This window comes from Squalius cephalus (assembly GCF_949319135.1).
Source record: "Squalius cephalus genome assembly, chromosome: 1".
Lineage (NCBI taxonomy): Eukaryota > Metazoa > Chordata > Actinopteri > Cypriniformes > Leuciscidae > Squalius > Squalius cephalus.
In genome coordinates, this window is record NC_137122.1 from 42045472 (window position 1) to 42068834 (window position 23363).

Here is a 23363-nt window from a genome sequence, read left to right on the forward strand (position 1 = left end):
CATGCAAGTAAGATAAAGGTAAGTAAAGCATTGAATAAGTTTTTAACTTTTCTGTGTGTCAGGTTGAGGATCTCATCATGAAGTGGAGGCAGAAGGGCAAACCAGTTGCTGGCATTGTTATCGAGCCCATCCAGGCAGAGGGGGGGGACAACCACGCTTCGCCTGACTTCTTCATCAAATTGCGAAATATTGCACGCAAGGTGAAACGTTTTTTCCAAGCTAACTGTTCTAAAATGCTTCATAGTCATCCTTTCTTATTGGATCTGTGCTTTGAAGTCGTTTCAGATAGACACTCCAGTTATAAATTGCTAAAATGAGACTCTTTGAACACTAATAAAAAAAGGCACTCTCGACTGCACGAAGTTCTTTTTATCTGCTCTAAATTGAGTCCTTATGAACGAGATAAGGCAGGACACAAAAGGGAATGATTTAATAAGGCAGCTTTTATGCAGAGAAAAGAAAAGAGGCCCTTTAAGTAATTGTGATGAAGTCCACGCTCTCCCTGAAAAACTCGGGAAGTGTTCAACTCTCTTCAAATGAAGCGTAGCAAAGCGCAACGGCTGTGTCCAGTGGGTGTTGTATGCAGTTTTATGCAGGCTGACAAGATGGGTTTTGACAGAGAGTGAGCTAACAGATGTTTATCTGTGTCTGGATCTTTCAGCATGGCTGTGCTTTCCACGTGGATGAGGTGCAGACAGGTGGAGGAGCAACAGGCAAGTTCTGGGCCCATGAGCATTGGGGTCTGGACGACCCTGCTGATATTGTTTCCTTCAGCAAGAAGTTGCTGACAGGAGGATATTACCACAGGGATGAACTGCAAGCAGACAAAGTAAGGGCTGTCATCGTTTCCCCAAATGTCCCCTCATGCAAAATCGTCAATCCCATTCTTAGTAATTGTTCCCAGTTGGCTGCTTTAGCGTTTTTGTTTAGAAGTCATTGTTTATGAATGGAGTTATGATGTGTTTTAGTATCAGATGATTGTTCTGTCAGTTGTTTGTCTAAATGATTGCGTGTCCTTGGATGAGATTCATAGCTGTATGGAACTGAGCAATCATGCCCCCTACTGTTTCTTTCTGTGAAGTTACCGCCAATGGTGCAGTTTTATCTACATTCTAAGCCTCAAAAAAACTTCAATAAATCTACATGTAACCTATATAAACATATAACCTTACATACAACTATGTAACCTATATAAACGTATACTTTTCATAAATACTTAACTTAAAAACTTTAGACATTGAGCAGCGGATCAAAAGAGACATTTAGGGCAAAAACAGTACAAACAGAGACAGTGCAATGTGAAACCAAAATTGTCCCAAAAAAATGTAAGATACCAGTGCACATAGGGAGAGATGAGAGTGTTAATAATTTTGAATAATAATTGTTGTTGTTACTATAATAATTATAACAGTGCAATTTAAATGGTGAAAATAATTTCTTATATTTATTAATAAATGTATTAGTATTACTATAAAATAATAAATAAAATCTTTTTCATTTTTGGTCTACTGAAAATTGCTTGACACAATTTATCTCTTGTGTTGACGCATTTAAAAACAGAATTTGAGACGGGACATAATGAAGGGTTCATCCCTTCTATTAAAATATCAAATGGCCTTTCCTTGGAGAAAAAACAACAACTTTTAAGAGTACTTTTGCCTATCAAAATACAAAATACATAAATAGGAGACTTGAGTGTAGAGAACCATTTAAACTGACATGACTGTATTCACCTCAGCCCTACAGAATCTTCAACACCTGGATGGGAGACCCCTCAAAGAATCTGTTCTTATCAGAGGTGCTTAATGTGATCAGAAGAGAGAACCTTCTGGAAGAGGTGACGCGCTCAGGGAAGGCTCTTTTGCAGGGCCTTTATGCACTGCAGGTACAGCCATCTTCATTTATATTCTTACATGACTGATTCCTCACAGCTCATCACGAAAGGCTTTAAAACTGCTAATGGTTCTATCATGACGTTCATTGCTTATCTGAGGGCCGGCCTCATAACTCCTGCTGCCGGAGAGAAAACCTGAGCCTGTAATCGATTTTGGCAACTTAATGAGTGCTTGTTTTGAAGCTGTGGATATATGATACTGTCCACATCGTGAGCTGTTTATTTGTTTGAATGTCTCGCTGCTTCTCCTCACATAGACCCAGTACCCTCATATCCTGAGTAGAGCCCGTGGCCAGGGTACATTCTGTGCCATAGACGCCTGCGATGATGCCACGCGCAACAGTATCATGATAAAGGCCAGGAACAAAGGTAAGCTGTGGCCCCCTCACCCATCACACACAAGGTTTAAAATTGATGTTTTTTTGCTCTTATGACAATTGGATGATTATTTTATAATTTATTCATAAATTAGTTATTATGTTTCATCTGTGTGCTCTGCGATGCAGTTCATTTACAAATGTTGGGGAAAAAAGCCACAGTTCCTTCTCCCGATTGCAGCAACTTCCATTTTTATTACAGATATTTAGCGCCAATTTCCCTGGAAGTGATGATTTTGTTCTCTCGAACGCATGGGATGGAAACACTGCTTTATTCGCTAATGTTTTAAGCAATTTTTACAATTTTGCGCAAAAGTTAAATTCGCAATTTTGGATGGAAACATAGCTAATGACAAAGCTCAGGCCATTGTCAGGTAATTATATAATATGCAATTTGCAATAATTATATTAGTAGTATAGTAGTAACAAATAGTGTTAATTTTAGACCCTGTCCGCACAAGATGCAGAGGCTTTAAGGCAGGGTTTCTCAAACTCGGTCCTGGAGGGCCACTGTCCTGCACAGTTTAACTCCAACCCTGATCAAACACACCTAGCTGTGAGTTTCTAGTGATCCTGAAGACATTGATTAGCTTGCTCAGGTGTGTTTGATCAGGGTTGGAGCTAAACTGTGCAGGACAGTGGCCCTCCAGGACCGAGTTTGAGAAACCCTGCTTTAAGGGATACTATGTTCTCTAAAATAAATAAAACTTCTGTTTATCTCACCAGGTGCGTTTTTGGGTTCCTGTGGCGAAAGGTCCATCCGTTTCCGTCCCTCTCTGATCTTCAAGGAGTACCATGTCCATCAGCTCCTGAACATCCTGAATGACGTTCTGACTGAGCATAAATAGAGTTCTGGCTGCCAGGTCGGCCTTGATTATGAAACGTATAGGGTCCAATCCCACTCAAGGGTTTATACCAGCCTGTCACAATTAATTGATCACCGTCTCTCTCTTTTTCCGTCCACTCTCATCCTGTCATTTCTAATTAGGAAGGATAAAAATCTGTTTTCTATCTCATTTAGCTGATCTTTTCTTTTTTCTTTTTAAACCAAGGGTGGACAGATTGAAGATCTGAAGCAGAATACAGGAATTATCCCAGTAGTAATGCCTCCAATTCAGGGTCATTCACTCAAATTATATATTTAAGTAAATCTCTCTTGCTGATGTCGCAACTTAGTTTGTGAACTGTAGGGTCATTCAGGACCAGAAAGTTTCACAAACAAAAAGTCCTTCCATTGAAAGTTAATTAAAGCAATATAGAGACCTCAGAGATGGTACAGGATTTCTTATTGCAATATTTCTCATAACCCTTTTTATGTCAAAGAGAAAGACTCCAGGTCTAAGCATTTGGAAGTTAACATGAAAAGATGAGTAGTCACTATGTATGACACTAAAAGTACATGAAGTGGACAGTAGCTACTACTGGCTTTATGAAGATAAAATATAACTATTTTAATATCTACAAAGAAATGGTTGCACTGGAAATGTCTAGTTTGTAATTTTGCATGATGACAGATTGAATTTACAGAGCACCTGAATATTATGGTCCTCTCTGAATTAAAAACATGTGTGAAAGACAAGTCGTGGAAGCATTGTTGGACTGATTGCGTCTTGAGCTGGATAGAGTCGATGGAAAGCTGGAAAAAGTGAGAAGCTGCAGAGAACTGTAGAACCTCTATTCCCATTTTAACAGGACGTCTCTAGACGATCCAATAACCTTCAAGCAATCAGAAAGTCCCTTTATTGAGGTGTCTGCTTTACTGTATAATTCCTCAATCATAAAGAGACATTGTCTTTACTGTGATGCAAAGCCTCTGATTTGAATCCCAGTGAGATACGAACAGAATGTTGCCAGCACGAAACATTTAAAGCACAACCTGGTGTGGTAATGTGAGGGCTGATATTTCCTACAGCATTAACAGGATTTCATAATTGACAATGAAAGATGCATTTGTATTTTCACAGCCAAACTTCTACCTGATCTAACAATAGAAATCCATCAGGAAACATGTTTTAAAAGCACAAGCTTGGGGCTGCTCAGCTTAGCGTCCATCCTCTGCTCAGGTGAACATGATCCCCTCATGTTCCTCATCACAGGCCATGTAAGAAAAGGTATGGATAACGTCTACAAGGTCATCTTCACTAAATGGCCATCACAGCCTGTATACCTTTATCATCTTTGGGGTGATTCTCCTATTCCAGTTGCTCCAAGCTGAAAGAGTGAACATCCCTTCAGCTTGGTGTTTCAATCGTCCTTTCCTTTTTAAATACTTAAACCCCAATATGTACTTCATGTAGTGAGTTTATGCAATGCTCATTGTTGTAAGCTTTATTAGTGAAGACTAACCACGTTTCCATGTTTACAACTGCATCAGAATCAAGTTCCTTATTTAACTGACATTTACTTAAGTATAAATATGTATAAAATCACACCGTCTCTAACACACAGTGTTATTCCTTTGTGACATTGTTTCCCATGTCAGTGTAATGTAGAAATGTTGTTTTGGATGTTGTGGACAGGCGGCGGCAGTGACTTAATGTAAACGCTGTGTCTGTTTGTACTCGGCAAAGTCAGTATTTAATTGAGAAATGTGTATTATTGATACTCATTAACAATTAAAAAAAAATGAAAATGGTTTACACTGTTATATGTAGTAAAATTAGATAAAAAATATTGAGGTAATTTCTACATAACCTTAATGTTGTCTGAAGAAGTTATAAAATAAATCTGACAATTTGAATATTTTTTTTATTGTTGCCTGTCTTTGAAGCAAAATGACCAAGAAACACACATGCACATGACAAATGATCAAAATGATATATTTTCACAATAATGTACACATACACAGTGAACATGTTTTTTTTGTTTTTTTCAGCGAATAAAAACAAAAGGGAAATCTACATATTAGATGTGTTAAGGCTTCCTGTTAAGAGTATGTAATCAGTTCTTAGTTAAGAGTAATCAAATCAGTCAGCAATTCACAGATGGTTAATGCAAGTATAACTGACTGGTTCATGCCACATAATTAAACACAAACCAAATAATCAAGATCATTTCAAACAAACTCCCTTCCTGAACCCAAATAAAGAAAAAAAGCAGCAAGATTTTTTTATAGATCTTTTTTTTCTTGGAGATTTGCTGTCATGTCACACACAGCACTTTAAGGCATTCATTCATGCAGCCCTGTTCCCTTTCCCCCAAACCTCCAGAAAAGAAACAGAAACCCTTTTCGACATCATTATCTAACAGTTTAGATTCAGAGAGCTGCTGTTCTCAAGGACCTCATGATTCAAACACTGCTCCTGACCAGGTCTCATGTTTCGTGCCTGGTGCTAAATGAGTGATGGTCACCTCAACGGCCTGGATCTTTGCATGTTTGGGTGGAATAGAGCAGATCTTGTAGCTCACTTCATCTCCTTCCACAGGCACATATTCACCCTCAATGCTGTTGGAAGAATGGAGATCATCAGCAAAACGTGTGTGTGTGTGTGTGTGTGTGTGTGTGTGTGTGTGTGTGTGTGTGTGTGTGTGTGTGTGTGTGTGTGTGTGTGTGTGTGCTTACTGGATTTAGACAAAGACGCGCGTTTAAAAAGTACATCAAATGGAAAACACTATTTCAGATTGGACAAACAAAATGGATCCCATTTTACAAATGATAATTCTTATATAATTATAAAACACTGTAGTTTTTAAGTTAACTGACAGAATGTAATTTTATGTAGTTGAACATTAAACAATCAAGTCTGTTTGAACAGCGGGCAGCTGGCAAGTCTATCCATTTTTCCACTGGACAAACACATTTCATCTGAAAGAAGCCAGTCAAGTGCTCTTATCTCTCACACTCAAGTACTTAACTTAGACCTGACGCCAAAACCTTTCACACAATCCACAAGTTTCTATTCTCAGAAGCCCCTCCCTCATGATCAGTTCAAATACATCTACAAACACACTGGAAGCGCTAACATTTATAAACTCTAATTTGGGCTGCATATTAATGATGATTTGTGTTCGCATCTACGTCACTGATAATCATGGTATTGTCGATTCATGTGATTTCAGATTTAACTGGGTTTGTGGTGGAATGCGTGTTGGCTTTGACGTAGGACTCAGCTGAAGATGCTTGCCCTGTGAACTCACTCAGATATGTGCACAAAGATGTCACTGCCTCCGTCTGATGGCGTGATGAAACCGTGTCCTTTGGAACGTGAAAAGCACTTGCAGACCCCACTGAAGACCGGGCCCTCAGCTGCACGTGCTTGACTGTCGGGTTTAAAGGGACAAAAATGTTACTCTAAACTTATTCAGCAAAAATGCATTAGATTATTCAAAAATAACCATTTCTATTCATCAACGAATCCTGAAAAAAATCGATCACGTTTTCCACAAAATTAGCCAGCGCGACTGTTTTCAACATTGATAATTATTATGTTGTGTTATGTACTACTTTTTGTCTTGTGCTGCCTATCTTGACCAGGACTCCCTGGTAGAAGAGATATTGTATCTCAATGGGACCTTCCTGATTAAATAAAAAAATATATAAAAAAAATAATAATGGATGTTTCTTGAGCAGCAAATCATCATATTAGATTGATTTCTGAAGGATCATGTGACACTGAAGACTGGAGTAATGATGCTGGAAATTCAGCTTTGCCAACACAGGAACAAATGACCTTTTCAAATACTTTATTTCAATTTGGTGACCATTAGAGACACCCTTCAAAACATAATAATAATAATAATATCAATATTCTTACTAACCCGAAACTTTTGAAAAGGGGTGTCCAAACTCAGTCCTGGAGGGCCACTGTCCTGTAGAGTGTAACTCCAACTTGCCTCAAGCTTGATTAGCTTGTTCAGGTGTGTTTAATTGGGGTTGGAGATGAACTCTGCTGGACAGTGGCCCTCCAGGAGCAGGATTGGATATCCCTAGTAGATGCATACATATGAACATATGAAATGAATGGGCTAAAGCAGTGGATGGGTTTGAAGATGTGCTGCTGTACTCACGCTGAGCAGGTGCGGTTGCGGCGGGTGGGCAGGGGACTGGGAATCAGGTAGCCCCTCATGGGGGAGGGCGACCGGTCTCTGTGGCGACATGTGGGCAGACGAAGAGAGCTGGGGGACACCGGAGAGATCGGGGACAGTGGGGACAGAGGAGGGGTGGTGGACTTCACAGGAGATGGCACTTCTGAGGACATGCTGACGGTGGGACACTGGGAAGGCAGAAAGTGCGAGAAGCTTTACTTTTTAAAACTGAAATGTTCTCTACAAGTATTTCCTTGAAAAGAAACATGACAATTGTCTGCGTGTACATGAACCGAAAACACAAATAGTTCAAATGGCACACAAGAACAAGTTCCATCTACCGAGGAGGACAGAGTGACATCTTTGAAAAATGGATTTCTGTTAAGTGTAGGCCTGTGATAGGCTTATATTATGACTAGAGGTGTCGTAAATAATATACAGGTATTGATGATGTAATATAAAAAAATAAAAATATCATCATGTTAATCCTACACAATAGCATCGTACATAATCAAGCGCCAGCAACTTTCTGGTTGACACTCCAACATGGCGGTACTGCACCTTAACTCTGGTTTTCACCCATCATAAAACGGAGTGTGTAGCTATTACTGCTGCACAAAATTGTGTGATGAAAGGAGGAGATGAAAGCAAAACATATTACCCACACCTGAAAAAAGTTAACTCACCACTGTGGTCACCACTCACCAGTCTGCAGGAAGTGGCAATCAATAGTTATGTTAGTGCGCATTTGAACAGTTATGGTCAAAAACTCTCTCTCCACATCCCTACACTTGTATTTTGAGTGTGATTCATTGGCCCATAAATAGAACACGCAAAATAAAGTAAAAAATGCATTATACAGATGGCATTATTTTTTCCAAGATTTATCTACACTCACCTAAAGGATTATTAGGAACACCTGTTCAATTTCTCATTAATGCAATTATCTAATCAACCAATCACATGGCACTTTCTTCAATGCATTTAGGGGTGTGGCCCTGGTCAAGACAATCTCCTGAACTCCAAACTGAATGTCAGAATGGGAAAGAAAGGTGATTTAAGCAATTTTGAGCGTGGCATGGTTGTTGGTGCCAGACGGGCCGGTCTGAGTATTTCACAATCTGCTCAGTTACTGGGATTTTCACGCACAACCATTTCTAGGGTTTACAAAGAATGGTGTGAAAAGGGAAAAGCATCCAGTATGCGGCAGTCCTGTGGGCGAAAATGCCTTGTTGATGCTAGAGGTCAGAGGAGAATGGGCCGACTGATTCAAGCTGATAGAAGAGCAACTTTGACTGAAATAACCACTCGTTACAACCAAGGTATGCAGCAAAGCATTTGTGAAGCCACAACACGCACAACCTTGAGGCGGATGGGCTACAACAGCAGAAGACCCCACCGGGTACCACTCATCTCCACTACAAATAGGAAAAAGAGGCTACAATTTGCACGAGCTCACCAAAATTGGACAGTTGAAGACTGGAAAAATGTTGCCTGGTCTGATGAGTCTCGATTTCTGTTGAGACATTCAGATGGTAGAGTCAGCATTTGGCGTAAACAGAATGAGAACATGGATCCATCATGCCTTGTTACCACTGTGCAGGCTGGTGGTGGTGGTGTAATGGTGTGGGGGATGTTTTCTTGGCACACTTTAGGCCCCTTAGTGCCAATTGGGCATCGTTTAAATGCCACGGCCTACCTGAGCATTGTTTCTGACCATGTCCATCCCTTTATGACCACCATGTACCCATCCTCTGATGGCTACTTCCAGCAGGATAATGCACCATGTCACAAAGCTCGAATCATTTCAAATTGGTTTCTTGAACATGACAATGAGTTCACTGTACTAAAATGGCCCCCAGAGTCACCAGATCTCAACCCAATAGAGCATCTTTGGGATGTGGTGGAACGGGAGCTTCGTGCCCTGGATGTGCATCCCACAAATCTCCATCAACTGGAAGATGCTATCCTATCAATATGGGCCAACATTTCTAAAGAATGCTTTCAGCACCTTGTTGAATCAATGCCACGTACAATTAAGGCAGTTCTGAAGGCGAAAGGGGGTCAAACACAGTATTAGTATGGTGTTCCTAATAATCCTTTAGGTGAGTGTAGTTTTTGCGATAGGATAGTTATCGTGAATTGTTTTGGCCATGATAATGGTGTAGTGAAAAAAATATATTGGCTTTTAAAGGCATTTTTTGTCATACTTATTCAATGTATTTACTCACATTTGAATAATTTATATTTGTTTGTTTTTTAGCAAACATTGATATGTAATTATGTGCTATTAATCAGCATGTCATGCAAATAAAAGTGACTACAGTACAAATTGTTAACATTACTTATTGGATCTATATTATTAAAATTACCCAAAATGGTCACATTATTACTATTTGTCTATGACCTCCAGTAGGGATGCGCAATATATTGGCCACCATATCAGTATCAGCCAATATAAGTTCATTTATAAGTTCATTTTTAATGTTATCGTTATCGGCCCGATAAGAAAAGTTGCCGATAAATAATGGATCATTTCCTTCAGCTGAGACACTTCAGATGCGCACTGTTCACACTGATGGTTTTGAATTGCTTGAAATATGAATGGAATCACTTCAAAAATGGAAAATACAGTTAAGTGCAACATTTGCAGCACAAGTCTGTCATATACTGTAGGCAACATACAATTATAATGAGAACATAATTATAATTGTGTCCTTGGGACATGGATTTTTAATGGTGAGACTTTTGTTTTTGTAATCAGGCTCTCAAAAATTATATAAAAACTTGGATTTAGATTTATCAGCCAGTATATCGGTTTTCAAATATAAACAAATTATCGGTATCGGCCAAAATTTTGGCGCATTGGCGCATCCCTAATCTCCAGTGTGTTACCAGGTCCATATAAAGCTATCGCTAAGACGATTTGGTGTGATTCATTACAAAACAGATACCCGATACCCTTCCTTTTAAGAATTTTCCACTGCTACAAAAATAATGCAATTCCCTGTGATATTGACACAGATCTAAGGTAACTAAATGTCTCTAGTGTACATAGCAGTGGATGTAAGAGCCTGAGGGAACCACTTGACAACCCAACACTGAATGACTCAGATCAGCAATTAGTTACTTTACTATTGAAACATGAGATGTAAAGCCTGTATTTTCTTCTCCTGCCTCTAATGCTATAATATTCTGTATTCAAGCTCCACTGCGTCTCTCACTCCTGTATTCATTTAAAATGCAAGGCATTATGTACAGAAATTATAGATGTTAATTATTCATAAAATTTTAAACAACTGTGTTTTAAGCCCTTTGACTTTATCGTTGAGTATCCCTGATAATCACCATCACTGAAACAAAACCCCCAGCGGCCGCAGGCTGCAGCTCCCATTTGCGACAGTAATGTGAATGTTCACTGTTGATGCTGCAGGCCACGTTCAGCCTTTGTTAGCCCTATCTGACAGATCCCCCCTGTCCAGTAATATATTACAAACCTGCTCTGCCGGCAGATCGTTTGGCCAGGCCACTAGAGGTTCGTGCAGGACCCGGTTGTGGGATCTGTTAACTAATGCACTGAGCACCAGAGCGCTGCATGTTAACACAAACGGCCTGTGAAGGGTCAAGCATCCAGTAATCACAGTAGGAAATGGCACTGAATGCATAATCGCACGCCCTCCCCCAATGTCATTGCTCTCCCTTGGGCCATTACAGCCCACACAAATTGAGAAAGAAGAGCAGGATGACCACGAAAGATGTTCCTTATGAGCCATAAAGCATATTATGTAATAATTTTGAGCACCGAAGAAGCAGCAAATTGGCTTTCCGGACACTCCCAGGCGGCTCTGCCATGGCAACACAGTACCGGCGGCTCCCTCGAGAGATGCCAGATGAGAATGGGCCCCTTTGTACCTTCAGATGGATTACATCACTGCAATTATAGCTTTCTGCTGTCAGACTCAGCACGCCCCATAAACCGAAAACGAGGCCACTGAGTGTTTGAAAACCAGGGCCAATTATACAGCGCTGATTGTGTGCTGAGGTACTGATGCATGGGTGAACGTTCGTTTCAGCTCTCATTCGTTCCACACACACATCAGCAGAAATGACACAGGTAGTACATCCCAGCAGCAGGAAGAAACTCTCACAGTATGACCATGATATTTGGGGGGTATGGTATTTTGAATGGCTTGGTGTAACTCGTAAATACTATAATATATGAATTTGGCAATCATTTATCTAAATGTATATATTAAAACAGAAAGATATTACCATACTTTTAGATTACTACTTTGTAAGAAATTATGAAGCTTCTAGCTATTCATATAAAGCATTCTCTTTAGTAGTGGTTCTCAACCTTTAAAACTCCAGTGAGTCTCCCATTACCAAAGACAATATTTGAAGACCAACTCCCTACACAGACTATGATAGTTCCTCTCGCACCCCAGCTGAAATGAAAATAAAGGTGCTAGGGAGAAACAAGGGCTTTTATTACAGTTAAAATAAATTTGAATCTTTTCCTTAATGCATAAAAGGGTACAAGTAAAATGCAGAATTTGTTACTGTGAACACAAACCTAAATTTGCCACTTGCTCCGCTAAAGCGAGTTATTATTCCCAAAGAGTGAAGAAACAACACAAACAAATTTGCTTGATCTGTTGGCGATTATTGAGGGGATTAATTAACAATGCAAATTATGTACATCAGAGATATACACTCCAATAATTGCACATGTAAAGTTCTTAATTCCTGAGTAAATTATGTCATGTCATGATGCACTATGCCTTGATTTATTAGCTTATATTATTATTATTATTATTATTAGTAGTAGTAGTAGTAGTAGTAGTAGTAGTAGTAGTAGTATTAAAAGTTACAATTTAAAAATATGTGTGGGTACAAACCTTGATTTTTCGTATTACTATTTTTTATTTTATATTTAAAATTAAAATTAAGCTAAAAACATTAAAAAAATTCAGATTGGGGACATTTTTTATGACTTTGAAAGAAGTCTTTTTAGCTCACCACGTCTGCATTTATTTGATTAAACTTGAGTAAAACTCTGTAATATTCCGAAATATTACAATTTCAAATAATTTTCAGCATCATCATTCCACTACTCCACATGATCCGTCAGAAATCATTCTAATATGCCGATTTGCTGCTCAATTAACATTTCTTATTATCAATGAAAATGTGGCATCTTTTTCAGAATTCTTTGATGAAGAGAAAGTTCAAAATAACAGCATTTATTTGAAATAAAAACATTCAATTTAATGCTTCCTGCCTTAATTTTTTATTTTTATTTCTTTGCACACACAAAATAAAAAAAAACATTGATGCCAAACTTTTAAGCCTATTTATATATTTGCATTTGTTTATGAACTAGTTGGTAGAAGATGTGTCCATTCCAGAGAGGTGTAACAGCAAACAACAGCTTTTAACTCACGTATTATTAGACAAAGATCAACAGAGGGATGAAGACATGACCTCAGGATGAGCACACGGACCTCTACACTAAAGTCAGCTATAGAATTTGCTGGAATTTCCCATCAACTCCACCTCTGACAAGAGTTTACTGTTGAAAAGTCTGCTAACGTAGGCAAATAACTCTGTCAGGCCCTAACCAGCAACCACAATAGGGGCCACTAAGCCATATTGTGAGCAGAGATCCTAAACCCAGGCAGTATGCAAAATAGCACTATAGAACAGGTCTGTATAGACAAAATGAGATTTCAACAACAAGCTCTGCGCACTCAAAGAAAAACAGGGTTTTTTTCAAGGAAAGTGGGGCAGAACGATGTACATTTGCATTGACGTCACCTAACAGGAAACTTGTCATGGCAACAATGATGAAAGAAGCTGCCCGCAACATCTACAAATAACTAGTTTAACAAAGTAAGGTCACAAGATTACGTGCGCATTCACGTCACTATCTAGAGTTTTCAAGCCAAATGTTTAGCACAGTCTTTACATGAAGCACACAAAACATAATAAGTAATTGATGCATACAAAGGCAATTCTGTAAACAATTCTGTCTTCAAGTACACAGAATCTCAATTTACAGCATATTAGAGGCCTTGACAATATTCCCTCCAGGCTTGATGAAGGGATAAACAACCTCCGCACGCAGATTACAAGTGGACTTCACCAGCAGACAGTGATGCACGGTATTTAACAGCTGATTTGCTAATCTGCACCTGATCTAGCAACTGTAATAACAAGCAGCTCTGAAATCAATCTCATCTCTGCCCTTGGTGTGACCGGGATACTCACCAGCAACAGTCTGCTCGGGACGGGTACAAGCACTGCTTGTTCTTCAATGAGGAAGCGCAACCTTGCTTGGTTTGCGTCAACCACATCCCCCTCTTTTGCTTCACCTGGATCCCGTGTACGGAGGGCGGAGCTTCCATGAAGGTGGTGACTAATAAATACGGCAACGATGGAGAGATAAAGGGAATGCTCTCCATATGGATGGTGAGTTGCTAAGCTACAGAACAGCTGCGGGACATGTCCGGGAGAGGGACAGTCTGTGAAACAGGATGGCATGACAAGTCTGGAGGTGGGAATGTTGCGTGGGTGACAATTTGCTGTTTGTTTGCGCTCAAGAGAGCACCTGAAGAGGCCCAGTTTGTAAAGTACACAGGAAGTGAGCAGAACAGCTTTTATTGCCTTTTAACAATCCAATGAATGTACATTTCCAACAAAACATGAGTTAAAGAGATAGACCTAACAAAACTACACCACTTAATGGAATAAAACAACGATTATCACACCAGCACAGAAAAAAACAAAACAATCACAGCAACCTCAGCTGCATTTGCCCAATAACATGCCCACTCATGCCCATATTTTCCCAGAGGACAACATGCTAAACGGATATAAACTGACAGATAAATATAATAAAGAGTTTGCATGCATCACAGCCAGCAGCAGATGAAATAATGTGCCAAAAATGACCCCTGCAAGGTCTGGACTCTGGACGCCTACATCGATTCTCATCTATAGATGTTTCTACACACAGTGACGGCACACTATTGAATTCAGCCCACAGTTTCAGATAGCAAGGACAGCTCTGACTCAGACCCCTGCTGTTACAACTGCATTAAGTTGCATGAATGAAAGTACAAACAACTTTCTCCAGTGGCATGTTAAACTGAGAGGACATTTGAGCACAATATGGCGCACAATGTGGGGACATACCAAGCAATATTGAGAAAAATAATCAATGGTTTGTTGTCTCTGCCATTCAGGAATGCCTTAATATTTCAATGACAGCAGTAGCAGACATATTAATTTGACCTGTTAGAGCACAGCAAGCTCAAAACGTTCTCCACTGTTTAGGCACTGAACAAAAAGACAAATGATACTTTTTGAAATTATCAAGTACAACTCACTGCCTACAGAGATCATTTTCTAGCTATAATCTATTAAATAAACATTTTACTGTGCTTAAAAGAATCGTTCACCAACAATTTTATTTAATTCAAATTTTCACTTAAATTTCACTAATAATTTAAAATTAATATCATTTTTGTCTGTTCCATGATATAAAGAAAATACTTCTACAAGTCATACAGGTTAGTAATGACATGAGGGTATGAAAACAGTTTTAATTTTTGCATGAACTATTCCCTTAAAGGAGAACTCCGGTCAATTTTAACATTGAGCTCATTTTTTTGTACATTTGGAGTGCTGTCAATACAGAGAACAACGACAAAAATCGGTGTTGCCTACACCGTGTTATCCTCTTTTTAAAATTTGCACCCTGTTGACTTCAATGGGGCAATATTTAAACCTGCTTTTAGCCTCTTAACATCCTTGATGTGTCATTACAAGTGCACAGGTCATGTGAGTGATTCCTTCAGAGTGAACACGAGTGAATCTGACTGCAGTAGATGTGAAAGAAATGGATAAAAATGATGTTATTTAAGCCAGCGCAAATACCTGTATTTACATCCTGTTTTCAGTTGAAGTCCAAAGTAGTCGATTGTCGAGTTCACGCGCGTGATCATAGGTAACTAAACCTATGCGCGTGAACTCGACAATCGACTACTTTGGACTTCAACCGAAAACAGGATGTAAATACAGGTATTTGCGCTGGCTTAAATAACATCATTTTTATCCATTTCTTTCACATCTACTGCAGTCAGATTCACTCGTGTTCACTCTGAAGGAATCACTCACATGACCTGTGCACTTGTAATGACACATCAAGGATGTTAAGAGGCTAAAAGCAGGTTTAAATATTGCCCCATTGAAGTCAACAGGGTGCAAATTTTAAAAAGAGGATAACACGGTGTAGGCAACACCGATTTTTGTCGTTGTTCTCTGTATTGACAGCACTCCAAATTTACAAAAAAATTAGCTCAATGTTAAAATTGACCGGAGTTCTCCTTTAATGGTCTTAAATCTAAATACAAATTCTTTACAGTCAAATTCACTTAATAATTTGTTACATTTATATATAGCGTTTTTCTGGGTACACAAAGTGCTTTACATAGAAGGGGGGAATCTCCTCAACCACCACCAATGTGCAGCATCCACCTGGATGATGCGATGGCAGCCATATTGTGCCAGAACGCCCACCACACACCAGCTTATTGGCCAGGATGCCGGGGTTACACCCCTACTCTTTTTCGAAGGACATCCTGGGATTTTTAATGACCACAGAGAGTCAGGACCTCGGTTTAATGTCTCATCAGAAGGACGGTGCACTTTGACAGTATAGTGTCCCCATCACTACAGGGGTGTTAGGACCCACACAGACCACAGGGTGAGCACCCCTGCTGGCCTCACTAACACCCTCCTCCAGCAGCAATAGTTTTCCCAGGAGGTCTCCCATCCAGGTATTAACCAGCCTCAACCCTGCTTAGCTTCAGTGGGCAACCAGTCTTGGCCTACAGGGTGATATGGCTGCTGGCAAATTTTCACTTGCCCCACAAAAACTAAACCACATATATGTGAAACTGTGGCCAAACCACAAAAACCAACAAGTTGATTCAAGTTAAAGGGCCTATATTTTGATTATTTAGAAATGCTCAATACATGAAGAAAAACAGGGATATCTTAGTTTTGCAGGATTCAGAAGGGTGGAGATCATGTTTGGAATGTCAGATTATGACTGGAATAGTTTGGTAACATATCCAAATTTCCAAATAGCCTTGAGAAAAAGAATAGCAGGAGGAAAAACAGGGAGGCAGGGACCTTCTGTTCAATAAAAGGACCCAACCAGGAAACAGCTAATCAAAACCAGTACGGTAGTTTCCTCTTGCAAGGATGGGTATCCAACAATAGATTTATGATGAAAACAGCTTATTATGCGTTTATCCCAAAATAGATTTATTTAGTTGTATTTCAAACGCCCTAAAAATAGCATTCAGGTACGTTTCATGCACTTGTTTTGATAGAAGGAAACAACAAGATGCATTTCAAGTTAATTTTTTTGTTCTTCAGACATTCCTCTTTAAAATAAATAAGAATTAGCTGAGCTGAGCTCTATGCATAGTGACCCAAATTTGTTTTTGTTTTTAATGAAAATGTGTACACTTTATTCAATTGTATTACGTAACAATTTATTCATGGTGCCACACTGAGATCTCCACATCTCTGAAAATTAACCATACAGGACTGCCATCTTTCTTTAGTTATTTCCCCCCTCCTGTAATTTGGCTCCAAAAAAGGTGTAAACTTTAATCTTCTAGATTTTTCTTTTATTTTATTTTCTTTTTTTTTTTATAAAATCATACATTTTAGTTTGGAGGACACAGAATGACCCTATATAGTTAGGTTACTATCGTCCTTGGAATACTTCAGAAACATTTATTTTTATGATACAATTATAATATTTATGCAAAAAAAAATTAACAGTTATAAGACTCTTTAAGACTTGTGTAACCCTTTAAGTCTTTGATATATGTTGTTTTCAAAAAGCAAAAAGCTGCAAAAAGCAAATATCTGGAAATAGTACATCACAGATCAAGCAGCATCTGATCAGAACAGGGGCCTATACCATGAAGCCGGTTTAGATGGCTAGCCAGGTATGTTTCAGTTTAGTTTGCGCCAACCCTGGGTTTTAGGCACCATGAAAGTGGTTTGGCTTTTAGCAGTGTTCATCGCCATAGTAACTTACAAACCCCGGCTAACCTGGCCCGGGGCAGGTTATGCTCCAGCTAAGAGGTTGCAAACTGAACTTGGACCAATCAGCTGTGAGCAAAGTGACATGTCTGATGCGATAAAATCACTCCACCTGTTTCTACTCTAAATTAAAGGTCAATACATAGCAAATGATTTTTACAGACAAAATCATCTGGCTTTTAGTAATGCTTATTTAGAATAATAATTTTTTCATGATTTAGATATGTAATTATTATACGCTTAATCAATCACATGTACAATTTTAGTTTATCTATTATTACGCACAGTTTAAATGAATAAATATATAAAGGTAATATAAATACACTTTAGAATCAATAGATAAAACAATAAAATGACTACATGTGAGCTTAAATGATCAATTCTCTCTATACCTTTATCAATTAACTAACTTCACAACTTTTACTTGCACTGATATAGCAAGACTTTTTCTTTTAGTTGCCCTCTTTCATAGACAGCTATTTTCTTCTTGCTGTGTAAATTTGTTCAAATTCTTCATATTTTTCAATCTCGTAATATTCTGCAGAAGAGAAAAATGAATCGCAGTTTCACTCCTTCTCAGCATGTGATTGGCTGTTCACTGCTGATGTCACACCTAAACTCAGGATCAAAGCCTGAGTTGACAGAGAAAGTTGATGATCAGCATCATAGTACCAACAAAGCCTGGTTGAATTGGTTTGGTTTTGTCAACTCGAAAATAATCCTGTAACCCGGAGTTTGTTCAACTACCATCACCAGGTACCAGGCCCCAGCTTTCATAAACTTCTCTGGTACATAACAACAAAGAAACCGAAATAGCATGGTAGATAGACTCTAGATGACTGTTATTAGGATCAGCCCACTTGGTACTGGTTGACTGAGGGTGGTAGTATTGCATAATATGAACATTTATGAAAGGGAAAGGTGGTCACACACATGGGGGAGCTTGCAAAATATGATCTTCGGAAGAAATGTATATGACTTGTATAGTTGAAAAGGTCAAATCCACTTTGAACTCTAATTTACATATCAATAGTATTTTCTGGCAGATCAAAACTTCAGGTTGCTTTCTCTAGAAACAATTACCATAATTTGTCATTTAATTGCCTCCTTCTTTATGAGCTAAGTCTTAAGTTTGTTCTGCAACAGATTGAGCTAGTCTGTGTAAACAGATGATCAGATAGCACTCTGCAACAGTGTTTAATGCAAGCTGAGCTTTGGATAACTCTTAAAGTCATCACGCTCTCTATTAACTCGCTGGTTGGATTATACAGTGAAATATGCCCTTAATTAATGTTGTTTCATAAAATGGTTACACAAATGGGCACAGAAACCCTGGTAACAAACCCTCTGCCTGAATAACCTTGTAATTGTCTAGAGAGGGAGGAGCACAGTGCAGTGTTTTCCAAGACAGTAACAGACTCAGTACATGACCTCTAGTTGTCTTCAGAGGTCCCAACAGGGTATGCTGTCACTGCCCAAAATCCAATATTACAACTTGAGAACTATCAGTTACGTAACTGAAAGCATGGCCCAATGGTCTAGGTTAAAATGAGTAAATAACACAATGTGTTCTTGGAGTAAAGTCACAACATTTCTAAGACAAGAAATATTGAAAATAGTAGACATAAGCCAGGAAATTGTAAGCTCCAATGTAATCAGCCTTTTCCTTGTCCTTGTAGTTTACAGTAAATCATTTTGCAACCTCAAAATAGGATTGATAAAATAAATAACTATCAATGACAGATCATATAAAACATTCAATGATAGTTCACCCAAAAATGAAATTCAAATGTTATTTATGGTGCATAATGCATTCAAGTTTGTATTTATGAGTTGGGAAGAAAACATCAGGTGTAATGATGTAGTGTGTGGAGAACAGAAGTGAAGAGTAAACATCATCAAGATGGATGAAGTTCGCGACTCCTGTCTCCTGTGCTTTATTGGTTATTAACTCCTGACAGACACAAATTTTATTCAATTTATGAAGGTGCTATAAACTGAATTGTTAGATTCTATCACAATTTACAATACTATCGTCTTTTGTACATGCAACTTAGCTAATTTAAAAATACTACTTTCATTAATTAAAAAAACATTACTATCAATACAGATTCTGCATTTATTGTGTGATTATTTACAACTTTTTTGGCGCCATCCTTGTGCATTCAACACGTAATTACAATCTTTCCAACATGACTTGAATGGCCCATTATTCACATTCGTTCCAAAACCTGCAAGACTCACCAATTTGGAATTTGTGTTTCAGAGACTTTTATTTTTTATTTGTGCACTATATTTCAAGTCATTGTAACAATTCAGAAGAATTGACAAATAGTGCACAAGTTGTATGAACCACCACTTTGATACTCTTATGTTGCTTTTGCATAGTTTTGTCCTCAAGATGTTAAAGGGGTGGTATAATGCCCTTTTCACAAGATGTAAAATAAGTCTTTGATGTCCCCAGAGTGTGTATGTGAAGTTTTAGCTCAAAATACCCCACAGATATTTTTATTAGAGCCCGACCGATATTATCGGCCGATATTAGGCATTTTCCAAACTATCGGTATCGGCATTTATAATGCAAAACCATTTATCGGCATTTATCAATGCCATTTATCGGCATTTATAATGGCCGATAAATGAATATTTAAAAAATAAAATAAAAGCAGCTAGGGCTGGACCCAAATATTCGAATATTCGTTCGGTGGGTTGGTATTCGATTTGAAAATTTGACATTTGAATATTCGTTGTCTTTTCTTTCTTTTTTTTACACCTGGGATCCCCCGCGAAACTGTTCTCATTCGCGCTTGAATAAGGCTGGCGACACACTGGCTGTGTGGCGTGAGCATCTCAGCTGCGTGGCATGTCCGTTTTTATTTCGGCTCCCATGTTAACAGGTTGGAGTTTGCACACTGCCTGTGTGAGACACGCGTCTAAAATGCGGCTCGAGCCACGCGGAAAGGCTAGAGCGCAGAACAGCGTAGTTTGTATGGACCGAAGTGCATGCCTGAGCTTGTGTTTTGGGTTAAGCTGCGTTGCTCTGACATTGTGGAAAATAGAATAATAGTAGAAACAAAATGTATTAGCCTGTTTACCCCTTATTATCAATCTAAATTAATCTCGTTTTTAATTTAACTTAATTTCGTTTTTATTTATTTAAATTTCGTTTTTCTTTATTTAAATTTCATTTTTTCTTTATTTAAATTTCGTTTTTCTTTATTTAAATTTCGTTTTTTCTTTATTTAAATTTCGTTTTCCTTTATTTAAATTTCGTTTTTCTTTATTTAAATTTCGTTTCTCTTTATTTAAATTTCGTTTTTCTTTATTTAAATTTCGTTTCTCTTTATTTAAATCTACCCTTTACTGTGTCAGTAATTTGTTAGTCAGAAAAATATTAGACTACCTTAAAAGTATTGCTTAATTTAACAGACGTGTGCGTTTTATATCACTGCAGTGTCCGTTCTCGGAGCATAATGGATAAGTTGGCATTGCTTTATTTCGTTTTCAAATACATTTAAGAAAAAAGACTTGTCAAGAAGCTTATTTTATTAATAATTTCACTTATATAACTTTTGGTTCATCTTTGTTTTTATTATTCGGGCAACATGTTTGTTTTTGGACATTTGTTTTCTTTTTAAATTACTGTTGGTCATTTGATTGACTGTTTAAAACACAATAGATATCATCAATGCACTTTTTGGATAAAACTGCGGTGTATTTTGGCCATGATCAATGCATTGTCACTTTAATTCAGTGTAAGCGGCGCAGCAAAAATAGACTCGGCGCCGAAACCCCCGCTGCACTGCTGTTCACGCGCTGCTCCCGGTGTGAATGCACTCATTGATTAACATGGACGCCGAAAAAAATACGCACTGCTCACGCGCCAGCCCTGCCCGCGTGAGGTGCACCGCTTCCCGCTCGCGCTGTTCTGTAGTTTACTAAAAGTTTATTAATTCTGAACGTGTGGCGTCTCGCGTGTCCATCTATAGGCTATTGCACCAAATGCGACACTACACTCCCTTGTGAAGTCGATTGGGTGAACGGTTCTCGAAATAATCAAAATGCAAACGGACATTTGACAGACGCTTTTATCAAAAGCGACTTACATTGCATTTCAAGGTACACATTTACAATCTTATCAGTTCTTGCTTTGAACCCATGACCACACACCACACACACACACGGAATGACCTTTGTCTTGTTTAATAATAATACAAATGATGATGATAATAATCATCATCATTGATTTTTTTTTAATTATTACTGTCAATATTAATAATAATAGTTGATTTATTTATTTTTTTGTTCAAAGGTTGTTTTCATATCTTAAGTTTGTATTTTTATATATTATATTTATCAGAACTGTTCATGTTTTGTTACGCGTTTCTGGATTTTTTAAAAATATATATCGGCCGATATATCGGAATATCGGATTTTTAAATCACCAAATATTTGTATCGGTATCGGCCTTAAAAATCCTTTATCGGTCGGGCTCTAATTTTTATATAGCACGTTAAAAGTGTCACTTTTTGAGGGCAAGCAAAAACGTACCATTTTTGTGTGTGTCCCTTTAAATGCAAATGAGCTGCTGCTCCCGGCACAGGGGGCGGAGCTTCAACAGCTCGTGTTCTTTTACCTCACACAGACATGCACTGAAAATTTCTAAAACTTTCAGCCTTTTATGTTCAAACCGGAGTCAAACAATGATGGAGAGACTCGAGAAGAAGTGACAACATGTAGAAACAACAGGACATTTCTGAATGGTACAGTTGTACCATTCAGAAATGTACAGTTTTCTTGAGTTACAGGCATGCAAACCTGAGGCAAAAAATTTTTTTGCACTGTCGCTGTTGGCATATAATGAAAAAAAAGATTGCTAGTCAACATATTTTACTGATAGACCTACCAATCTCTGTGTAAAAATAAAATAATGATGCTGCCATCTTGCTAAAATAATTTTTACATCTCAGGTGAAAATTGTCATTTTGACCCCTCTCCACAAAATGATTACTCAGTAAACCTATACAATATTCAACCACCGAACACTGAGACACTTTATTTGAAGCTTTAAATCAAAAGCAGTTTTACATTGTTATTTGTCCTGGTAAAACCAAACTGAACAAACACAGCAGATCTGTTTTTCACTGTCATCTGATGTCAACAAGACTTCTGCAATATTGTCAATATCTGAGCTTCAGCCAAAGACTTTCAAACAAATGTATCGAAATAATAGTCACAGTCTTGCAAAAAAAAAACACCTTCTTTACAAGTAACACGCATGTTTGCTGTATACTTTCTAGAATCGTGGCACGTTTACTAACGTTACTTCGACGAGCTGCTTTAAGACCGCTCCCTTCACCAGCTCAACTAGTCTCTTTATGCATTAATTAAACCACTTTATTTCACTTACTTACTCAAACTTCCAACAAAAGCTCAATATGATACCTCTAGTTATTCCCAAATAAAAAAATAAAAAATATTCAACGTGTGTAGAATCGTGCCAATGACCGACCAAAGATGCAACAGATTAAAATCAGAGACGCCTAAGAGAAATTAATCAATGCTTAAATTTAGTTATACAACAGATTCATCGGATTAATTCTGACAGATTTCAAACATGACCATCTCTCGTTGTAATTCATTAATCTCTCGAATAATTCACGAGCATGTACAAGTCGCTTTTTCTTTCACTTTCATAAAAAGTCACTTTGTTGGGATATAATCTTTCAAAAACAATCACAGCATTACTCACCGTTCGCAAATGTGCACGAGCCAAAGAAAACAACCGTAGATTGTTGGAGGCGGTGAATAACGAAAAGAAGCCAGCCACGAAAGAAAGTAGTTGCTGCTTGTTGTTTGCTGGTCTACTCGGACTCGGAGTCTGACTGTGAATGGGGGTCCAAGACTCCAAAGAGGCGTGACTAAACCGATGC

At 38.2% G+C, this 23363-nt stretch overlaps 2 protein-coding genes across 3 annotated transcripts in view; one reads left to right on the forward strand and one right to left on the reverse strand.

Moving 5' to 3' along the window:
* Window positions 1-5013, forward strand: part of abat (4-aminobutyrate aminotransferase) — a 23729-nt gene extending 18716 nt beyond the window's left edge. Inside the window, exons 12-16 of the mRNA XM_079894950.1 lie at window positions 63-200; window positions 662-829; window positions 1739-1885; window positions 2152-2263; window positions 2998-5013. Of these exons, the coding sequence (XP_079751076.1) occupies window positions 63-200; window positions 662-829; window positions 1739-1885; window positions 2152-2263; window positions 2998-3119 (687 nt within the window). The 3' untranslated portion in view covers window positions 3120-5013. The remainder of the gene's footprint in view (window positions 1-62; window positions 201-661; window positions 830-1738; window positions 1886-2151; window positions 2264-2997) is intronic.
* carhsp1 (calcium regulated heat stable protein 1) lies at window positions 3287-23356 on the reverse strand. 2 transcript variants are annotated; one of them, XM_079895105.1, is made up of 4 exons: window positions 23183-23356; window positions 7279-7484; window positions 6409-6531; window positions 3287-5716 (listed from the first exon to the last, which is right to left on the reverse strand). In XM_079895105.1, exons 2-4 carry the CDS (start codon window positions 7467-7469, stop codon window positions 5554-5556), a joined length of 477 nt encoding a protein of 158 aa, XP_079751231.1. In that variant the 5' UTR covers window positions 7470-7484; window positions 23183-23356; the 3' UTR covers window positions 3287-5553. The 2 variants fall into 2 exon arrangements, with proteins under 2 accessions (XP_079751231.1, XP_079751230.1); XM_079895104.1 differs by lacking the exon at window positions 23183-23356 and adding an exon at window positions 13570-13857 and having other exon boundaries at window positions 5404-5716.
* Between the last annotated feature and the right edge of the window lie 7 nt (window positions 23357-23363).